The sequence below is a fragment of the Cricetulus griseus genome, chromosome 5, assembly GCF_003668045.3.
Source record: "Cricetulus griseus strain 17A/GY chromosome 5, alternate assembly CriGri-PICRH-1.0, whole genome shotgun sequence".
Taxonomy (NCBI): Eukaryota; Metazoa; Chordata; class Mammalia; order Rodentia; family Cricetidae; genus Cricetulus; species Cricetulus griseus.
The window spans coordinates 179958368-179969010 of record NC_048598.1 but is presented as its reverse complement, the minus strand read 5'-3'; the positions used below and the strand labels follow the sequence as shown (position 1 = coordinate 179969010).

At 42.5% G+C, this 10643-nt stretch overlaps 2 gene segments (V, D, J or C); both read right to left on the bottom strand.

Annotated features, from left to right (window-relative positions):
- Positions 1–515, bottom strand: LOC113838630. The segment is given in 2 exon segments: positions 1–386; positions 470–515. Coding segments are annotated over 2 exon segments (432 nt in total).
- A 3771-nt stretch (positions 516–4286) lies between these two features.
- LOC113838629 lies at positions 4287–10643 on the bottom strand. The segment is given in 3 exon segments: positions 4287–4574; positions 10184–10500; positions 10598–10643. Coding segments are annotated over 3 exon segments (651 nt in total).

Here is a 10643-nt window from a genome sequence, read left to right as displayed (position 1 = left end):
CTATGTCACCTCAGTCCCAGGGCAGCTTCCTGATCCTGCAGGGTTTCTGACACACTCAGGATGTGGTTGCAACACTGTGTATCTTGCACAGTAATAGACTGCAGAGTCCTCAGACATCAGGCTGCTGAGCTCCATGTAGGCTGTGCTGGAGGATTTGTCTACAGTCAATTTGGCCTTGCCCTTGAACTTCTGATTGTAGTCAGTAACATCATTCCAAGTATAAATATATCCAATCCACTCCAGGCTTTCTCCAGGCCTCTGCATCACCCAGTTCATAACATAGTCAGTGAAGGTGTAGCCAGAAGCCTTGCAGGACAACTTCACTGAGGACCCAGGCCTCACCACCTCAGCCACAGACTGCTGCAGCTGGACCTGGGAGTGGACACCTGTGGATATCAAGGCTGATTAGATGTTATTATCACCTTACTCCCTGTCTCCTCCTCATGTTTGGAACTGGAAAGTCCCTTACCAGTAATTACTGACAGGAGGAAGAGGATGATCCAGCTCCATTCCATGGTGAGGGCCTCTGTACTCGGGGACTGTGGACAGGACACTGATCATATGCTGTTGTTTTGTGTGAACATGCCTATATTTACCACCATAGACTCAAGTAATTTGAATATTCATGAGCAGAGAATTTCTTTAAATAATGACTTAGTCTAACTTGAGAAGGAGGTAGAGACACTTGTTTCAGGCAAAGAATGCTGAGGTTCAAATCCTAATCCTGTCTGAGGAAAGGCATCCTTACCCCTGCCTCAGGTCTGTGTACATGCTGTGGGTGAAACAGCAGAACCTAAACTCTCAGTAGATTTCAGGCCTGAGGCAGTTGCTCTGCTTTGTGACAAGGTTGTCAGATTGATTTACATGAGGTGGTTGTGATGATGATAGTGATGACTGGAAATAAATTAGAAAAATGATGCCCTGTTTACCAAGAATCTATCAGGATTCATTAGTTCCTAAGGGGGGTAGTGAACCCCACAAGCTACTCCATTATCCAGGCCTCATTACTGATAAGATGCTCCATGTACAGGTCCAGTGTAAACAACACTAGCTGCTGCTGAACAATGATGGCATAACATTTTCATGACCCGGGCATGCATTTTATAGAGCCCTTCCCCCTAAATTCCAGCTCTATAATTCACAATATTCTACGAGTCTTAGGGTGATGATTGACATTAGAAGGGTGAGGACACAACCATTCTTTCCTTTATTTTTCTGCACCCTGAGCAATCATTCGTCTCTGGAATTCTCCCATTTAGTGTACACAAAATCTAGTCCGATTGAGTCTGAGCACAGAATTTCTCTATGGGTACAAACACACATGTTTAAAAGGTAAATCAATGGCACTTTAGTTTCTAGTTTCATTAAATAACAATAATGATTCTTGTTAGGGGTTTATGGCCTCCTTAGCCATGGGTTTTTGTCAGAGTCTGTAGAGCAAGACATAGATTTCCTCCTTGGAATAGTCCTAAGATCCAATTGGAATTAGGGTGGTTGCTGATGAAAAAGCCTTTTTACTATTACAGCAGTGGGTACATGTGTAGTTGTTGGGAACATGGGAGATTTACGCAACAACATTATTGCAGGAATTAATTTGCTCCTTCTTCCTTCCTTTCTCTCTTTCTTTCTTTTCTTTTCTTTTTACAAAATTTGTTTTTATTTCTTATTGAAATTTTTTTCATACAATATATTGTATTAACTGTCTCCCCTCATACAAATCCTCTCACCCTACCCTAACTCTTCTCTCACACAAATACACTCCATTTTTATATCTTTCATTAGAAAACAAAAGAAACCTAAATTAATGATAAAATAAAATTAGTAAAATAGATATATCAATCTGGAACAGGATTTAAAAAAAAGGAAATGGACCAAAGTAAATCCTAGGAAACAAATACAGACACAGAGTCACAAGTTTGCACATGAAGAGATCCAATAAAAGACAAAAATAGAAACCAAATTATATATAGAAAAATCCTGTAGGAGGAAAAAAAGTCCTGACAAAGCATTATAAGACAAAGAATATTCAAAAACACCACTGAGTTCATTTTCTGTCGGCTATCTAATTCTAGGCATGCAATTTTCCTTCAGAGTAGTTCATATCCCAGTGAGACACCATCTGAAAAATACTTTGTCTTTGTGAGAAAGTTATCAGTTGGAGATAGCTTCTCGAATAGGGCTAATGGCTTCTGGCCACTTCCCCCCTCAGCACTGGGACTCGATCAGGCTTAGAATTGTGAAGGCTCTGTGAGGCTGCTACAGACTCTCAGTGGATTAGTATCTGAATCAATGCTGTTGTGTCTGGAAAGCTTTCTTTGTCTCCTTGGTGTCCTCCTTTCCCTCTGGAATTTATCTTCTGTGAGTATCCTCTTTTGCAGGGCCCCCTAAGCTCTTTCGGAACAGATTTGAAGGAGACATCACATTGAATGTTCCAAGGTCTCTCACTTTCTGCCCATTCTCCAGTCAGTCTCTGTATTCCTGAATATTGCAGGAGGCTCTGTGATAATGATTGAGCAAGACACTGATCTATCAATAAATATAAGACAATTCATTTGAACCATTTTATTTCTAGTTCCTTTAGGATAACAGGAATATTTGGTTTTACTCCAGGTCTCGGATGTCTAATTTTTGGCTCTGGCCAACATAGAGTTGGGATTGTTTCTATCACATGGAGTGAAGCTTATATCAAATCTGAGATTGGTTGGTTCATTTCTCAAGCTTTGGGACATTACTGTATCAACCTGTCCTGTAGGTATGTCATGATTGTACATATAAGGGTTTATAGCAATTGTACTATATTTCTTCATCTAATTTCTACTGACAAACATCTAGAATGTTTCTAATTCTGGCTATTACTAATAGAATAGCAATAACCATGGCTGAGCAAGAGTCTCTAATAGGATGTAGAGCCCTTTGTGTATATGGCCAAGAGTGGTGATTTTGGATGGTGGGATAGATCTATTCCCAGTCTCCTGTGGAACAGCCACACTGATTCCCACATACACCGCTGACAACTTTGCAGTATGAGATGTTTGTGCTTCAAAATGACTTCTCCAGTAGACACCAGACAACTCCTTAAGTCAAGTTTTTACAGCTACTGATGCCTTACTGGTACATATGAGAATCCCATTCAGTTGGGGGTCAGGAAAGGAAGGATTTCCTCCGTCTGGTCAGTTCCTGCTCCTCAGTTGGAGGAAGAGAAGAGAGTGCTTTATACGGTCATTTCTGTGTCAAGCGGTATTTTATATTCAGCATGGGTTTGCATAATTTCTAACATAGAATTGGCCTAGTGGATTCATGACTGCCACAAAAAATTCAGCATAGATTTCCCCCATGTTAAGGACATGGAATTTGTACTTGTCATTGGGGATGTATATGGCAGGGACATGCAAAATTAACGTTAGGAGATGTGAGATATCACAGTCCATCAAACACTTGAGACTACTAAGTACCCTTGGTGCAGTTTGTTATGCACACACTTGTTGAAACCACATACTCTATAGCATGAGGTGTATACTTGCAGGTATCCAATGCACTGTAAATGTTGATGCAATAGCAATACGGGTCCACGCTCTCTAAAAATATGGAAAATATGGTACTGTAGAGCTGGTGCTTGGGTTGGAAAGGCAACAAATATGGCACCAGACACTAAAGAACAATCTCAGAACATGCCTCAATTAGCATGCATATGCATCCAGCTGGTAAATTTGATCTGTGAAAATTAATTTAATAATACATTTGACCAACTTGTAAGAATCATAGTTACAGGGCAGTGCATTCTGATACAAATATTTATTTCATTCTACGATACAGGAACTTCTGCTGGACCACATTGCCAGGGTCAAAATATACCCTGAGGTCACTTAAGATTTAATACTATTCAAGAAGTGTAGCTCTGCCAGATGATGGTGATTTGGAATTGAAAGGTCAACTTTATTCTCAGCTCTTGCTGCAAATGTTCCCATTATACAAAATCCAGATATATTTTCAACTTAATTCATAATAACCGTATTCCATATTAGTGTTTTATTTAAAAGAAACATTTCAATGGAGGCAGACACTGGCCAAGATTCTGTCAGGATATGGTGTACTCCAGAGGATTCTAAGTCAACACTGCTTTATATTTACCTGTCCGTTGCAAAGTTGACAAAGTCAATATAGGACTTTGAGGAGGAGACAGACAAAGGGACACTCAGATTGCTTATTTTGAGTGAGTCTCCAGGATGATCTTCTCTGTCATCTCAGTAGCAGGGCAGCTTCCTGCTTCTCCAGGGTTTCTGACACACTCAGGATATGTTTGAAACACTGTGTGCCCAACCGTGAAGGACCCCAGAGTCCTCAGATGTCAGCCTGCTGAGCTCCATGTAGGCTGTGCTGGAAGGTGTGTCTGCAGTGATTGTGGCCTTGCCCTGGAACTTCTGATTGTAGTCAGTATCACCATTTTCAGGACCAATATCTCCAACCCACTCCAGTCCCTGTCCAGGCCTCTGCTTCACCCAGTTAACGTAGTAGTCTGTGAAGGTGATGCCAGAAGCTTTGCAGGAAAGCTTCACTGAGAAGCCAGGCTTCACCAGCTGAGGACCAGACTGTTACATCTGGACCTGGGAGTAGACACCTGTGGAGAAAACGCAGAGTGCATATCTTAGTCCCTTCAGTCACTGTTGCTTCTTCAGCATTGGAACTGGAAATCCTCTTACCTGTGGTTAGTGACACAGAGAAGATGATGGTCCAGCTCCATCCCATGGTGAGGACGTGTGTGCTCAGTGACTGTGGAGAGGACACTGCTCATATGTTGTTGGTGGTGTGGACATCCCTGTATTTACCACTATAGACTCACGTATTTTACATATTCATGAGCAGGGTAGTTCTTAGATAAGGCCTATTCCTGATGGAGAAGAAGACAGAGGAAACCTGTGTCAGGCAGCAGGATCTTGAGTTTCAAGTCCTAAACCTCTCTGAAGATATGTACAGCATCCTTCTTCCCTGGGCTCTCTGCAGATGCTGAGGAAGTAACATCAGGACCTAAGATCTAAATAGATTTCAGGACTGAGACAGTGACTCCAATGTGTGACAAGGTTAACACATTGATTTACACATGTTGGCTATAATGATGACGATGACACTGATGGGGAATGTAAGACCTGCTGAGTTTGAAATTTACAGTCTCCTTTCAGATATATGAGGTCAGTATTTTCCTTTCCAACAGATTATATAGTAAAACTCTCCCAAATAAACCAAAGCAAATATACTTCAGAAATATTTATGCCACATTGATTATTGAAGCAGCATCACAATAACTAAATTATTGAAATAAACTATGCATCAGTCAACAGAGAATCTCAACACGAAGATAAGTTTATAAAAACAACACAACAGAAGTTATTCATCTACAAGGAATATGGAACTTATGTTAGTTACAGAAAAATGGATGCAGCTAGAGGTAAATGTACTAATTAAGACCATCTTAGAATCAGACATTAAATGATACTCTCTTGGGAGTTTTTAGATATTGCATGCTTACATACAACTATGAATACAAACACATGATAAAGTATAAGTGAAATTGTCTAGTAGAATAAACGTAAGTTAGGAGGGGAAAGAGAATGAAGGATGGAGAAGATGGGGAAAAATAACACAGTGTACGAAATACATGAGTATGAAAACTCTAAAACAATGTAAAATTGTTATTTTAAAATTTTTCATTTTATATACTTTTGAATTTTAATCCATGTGAAAAATATAGTATGATCATATCTCTACACATTATGTCCCATTATTTCCTCGTGGGACCTTCCAGTTAGTCTCTGTCCTTCTCCATGTCCTCTCTTGTTTCATTACCCAATACGACAATGACTCCAATAGGTTCTATCCATATACACATACATGGAGTCTTTCACTAGTACACCAGAATCATCCAGAAAATTTCCAAAGAAAACTGATCATATTTTCCTCATCAGTCATCAATGCCAATAGAGTCTCAGCTGGGTGTGGGTTCCCAGGAGTTTCTGTCCATGCATAAAATAGTTTTTAAAAAATGTTATACTGTCTTCAGTGGTGTGGACAGGCAAGACATGCACCAAGGTGTATGTGTGATCCTCAGAGCACAACTTATGGGATTCAGTTCTGATTCCCTAGCATGTGGGGCCAAGCAACCAAACTGATGTTGCTAAGTTTGCCATTAGAAACCTTTATGTGATCAGTACTTGACAGGCTCTGCCCAAACTAAATGAACACAGTGATATTTTTAAAAGTGTTTTCTCTCATATCACATTGTGCATTTTTGTTTCATTTTTCTGTTGCCTGTATATCATGGTTACAGAGTTGTGTTTTTAGATTTTGTGTGTGCTTGTGTAAGAGTATTTACTGTTTCATTTTTGTTTGGTGTTAATCCCTTCCCTCAAATATTTTTCTTTTTCCTGTAGAGAGAAAGACAGGCATAGAGTTAGGTAGAAGAGGATACATGAAAGATCTAGGAGGAGTCGGGGGAATCAGAATATATTGACAAATTTTTTCTCTCCATTTTTATTTAAATTAGAAACAAGATTATTTTACATGTCAGTCCCAGTTCCCTTTGCCTCCCTTCCTACCCTTCACCCCCAACTAACACCATATGTATCCCATACCATTTCTGCACCCCAGGGAGGGGGAGGATTTCCAGGGGGGTCTTCAGAGTCTATCATATTCTTTTGAGGTAGGGCCTAGGCCCACCCTTTTGTGTCTAGGCTCAGGGAGTATCCTACCATGTGGGATGGGCTCCCAAAGTCTATTCCTATGCTAGGGATAAGTACTGTGATCTACAACAAAAGGCCCCATATATTTCCTGTCTCCTCACTAACACCCACTTTCATGGGATCTGGATCAGTCCCATGCTGGTTTCCCACCAATCAGTCTGGGAACCAAGAGTTTCCCCTTGTTCAGGTCAGCTCTTTCTGTTGGTTTCAACAGCATGGTCTTGGTCCCTTTGCTCGTCACTCCTCCTTTTCTGCAACTGGATTCCAGTTCAGTCCAGTGTTTAGCAGTGGGTGTCTTCTTCCACTCCCACCAGCTGCTGGATGAAGGCTCTAGGATGGCGTATAAGTCAGTTATCAATCTCATTATCTCATCAATAAATATCAGGGGAGGTTGTTTAAGGTAGCCTCTCCTCTTTTGCTTAGATTGTTAGTTGGTGTCATCATTGTAGATCTACAGACATTTCTCTAGTGCCTGATAATGGCTCTCTGTATTATGGTATCTCTTATCTTGCTCTCCTCTATTCTTCCCCAACTCAAACTTCCTGCCCTCTCATGTCCTCTGTAAATTTGTAACTGTAAATGAAATAAACAAGAAAATATAAACCCATAAAAAGATTAATAAAACATCTTTACTGAGTTTGAGCATGGAAACATCACATGTCAACAACAGCAGGTGCAGGTCAGCTGGTAGACTCCAGAAAGGAAACCACAGAGGATACAGAGTCCCTCCACATCGACCTCATCTCCCTACTGAGGATTGTTGGATCCATTGCGCCCCCTACTGGTGGTGATCGCCCCTGCAGATTGGTTTGCCCTTGCTTACAGTGAAGTTGCACTGTTTCCCTTGAGTAATATATCTGCAACCTCAGAGCCCACAGAGCTCAGCTCCAGGGATAAACGGCTCTTGTTTAACAGGAGATGCTGACGCGTCTTTGAGAGATTGATTTAAGTTGGGCCTGTATGGTCATCAGTGTCCCTCTCAATGCCAGGCTTCTCTATGGTGGACCCAGTTCTACCAGTTCCCACAGGTAAAGAGACACCAGGAGAGAACTTGGTCTTTGCAACCTTCATCAGGCTACAACTGGGAGAGAAACCTGAACTCAGAGAAGCACAATGAATCTTGAGCTCAGATGTAATCCTCCATAGACCCAGGCATGGATTCCTGAGATGCTCTGATACAGGAGTCAAGAGAAAGATGAGCCAAACTGTAGTACTCGCAGACCAGTTAACAACTTGAGAAAAATATATTCACATGCGGAAGTAGGTAAAAGTCAAGTCAGTTTGAACTGGGACTCAATATATTGGTTAATAAAAGGTGGCATATCAAGTTTCAGTAAGACTATTCACCACCCATGATTTTTGGCAGATAAAGGAGACACAGCATGGCAAGGAGAGTCCCCAAAGCCCATAAAGGAGCTGGAGACCACCCCTGTTCCTACTGTGAGGAGTCCAACAAGAGGACCAAGGTACACAGCTGTCACATATATGCAGAGAGCCTTGGTCATTTCCTTGCAGGCTCCCTGGTTGCCTGTACAGGCTCTGTGTTACCCTATGATACCAGGTTAGTTGATTCTGTGAGTTTTCAGGTTGTGTCTTTGACCCCTCTGGCTCCAACATTTCTTCCCCCCCTCTTGTGTTGGATGCTCAGTGGGTCTGTATCTGGTTCCATAAGTTAGTGGATGAAGCATCTCTGATGTCAGTTGGGCTAGGCACCAACATATAAGTACAGCAGAATTTTAATTCACCATACAGTTGCTTCCGGGGAGCAGAGCTGAACTGTAACAACTTCGGTGGGGAAGCCCTCTCCTGCCTGAGCAGAGCTGATACACCAGGGAAGCCTTCCCTGGAGAAGGGCTGTAAGCTGCTATGTTTACTATGACCTGTGCTGTTCCTTGGCTCCGGAGTATTCTGAGTCCCAAGTGCCAGAATACATGTCCCATCTGATCTGCCCAAACACCTATGATAGGAAAGGTGAGCATCTCCTCTCAGGAGCCTCTGCTCAGCTAACATCACCAAAACAGAATGTCTGATTGCACTCTTTGGAAGTTTGTTTTGTGTCTCTTGGAGATCGATGAGGAGAGATTAGAAGTTCCCAGTCAGTGTCTTCATAGTCATTCTTAATATATTAGAATCACAGTTATGCATATCCAGGTTTCTGGTCTATAAGGAGTGTGTGTGACAGTGATGACCTGGCAGTCCTGCCTTCAGGATGTGACTGTCTCTGGTTCTTGGTTGCATTATGGTCAAGATTCTTGGTAATGGGCAGCAGCTCACTCCTGTCCATTACTGATTCCCACTGGGATCTGTTGAAAGGCTTTACCAGCTCATCAAGGTTGCAGGCTCCCATGGACCAGCTGCCTTTCCCAAAAGCTCAGCCACATGGAGGTTCCCTCCCTCTGCAATGCAATTACCTCCTCTCTATCTGCCATTATCTGGTGAACATTGATGAACTCTGAGGAGTTACCTTATCCAAGAGCAAGCAAGGCGCCTGACCCATGGCACAGATTCTGGCAGGAAGGCTCTCTTGCTGCTCATATGATAACTAAGACTTGTTCTAGTAGCCCTATGACAGGGTGGTGATACTTGATGCAAATTAGTGTTTGTCCCCATCATACAGTCTTTCTCCCAGAGGGCTGTTTCTGTCATACACACAGCCTTCCTAACCGGAGTCAGCACTTCATAGCCCTTACCCTCCTTTTCAGTCAAAGTTCCCGAGAAGGAAACAGAGCTGCAGGGATCCCCACTCAGCCCATATTACAAGCACACAGGAAGGACACTGCCCCGACCACAGAGTTAGCCATTCCTTAGCTCCAGAGGAGCAGCTGAGCTCTGTAGTAAGTACACAGTGGTCAGAACTAGAATTATTAATTCAACACAGGGCAGAAGATGCCGTGATGAATGCAGTAATGGAAATGTTTTAATTAAATTCAATTCTTTCACCTCTTACCCTCATGTGTACAGCCCTCCAGAGGAGGAGAAGGGGTTGGACAATTCAAGGTGCTTAGTGTGACTGAGCCTGGCTCCCCTTCCACTTGGCTCCCTCAGAATTATTAAGACTATTCAGCTGAGGGTCGGCCGTAACTTCAGTATGAGGGAAAAGTCCACCTGAGGATCCTGAGCTTCCCCAGCAGCAATCCTGGTGACCACAGAGAATCACTCTTCCCTCATAGACACTTTCTGCATTTTCTTCAGGGAGGACTAGGTGACATTTTTTTTTAAGAATATTCGTCGAAGCAGAAGTCATAATTTTTAGAGGCGCTGATCAATTCCTGAGTTTATAATTATGAAAGGATCCCCAAGAAAACCAGCAGATGGAGAGGACACCCTAATAAAACAGGACAAAATAATCTATTATGTCTGAACCTAGGCTTTATGTGTGCTGAGCGCCCTCTGCTGGTCATGGGAACCCGGCAGGGAGATTTTTGTCTGGGCTCACACTGCAGACTCCTCACTGTGTTGCTTGCACAGTAATAAATGGCCGTGTCCTCAGTTCTCAGGTTGTTCATTTGCAGGTAGGCCATGCTTTGGGTATCATCTCTGGAGATGGTGAATCTGCCTTTCACCGAATCCGCATAATAGGTTGCATAATTATAACTTTTAGTCTCTATGTGAGCAACCCACTCCAGTCCCTTCCCTGGAGACTGGCGAATCCAGTAAATGAAATAGTTACTGAATGTGAATCCAGAGGCCGCACAGGAGAGTTTCAGTGACCCTGCAGGCTTCACCAATCCTCCACCAGACTCAACCAGCTGCACCTCACAGTGGACACCTGCAAACAGAGAGGATCCTGATGAAGAAACTGTCACAAAGTCTACTGTCTCTGTCACTCATGTCTCCTCACACACTCAGTATCCCGTGTTATCTACCTTTTAAAAGAGCAACAAAGAAAACCCAGTGCAGCCCCAATCCCAT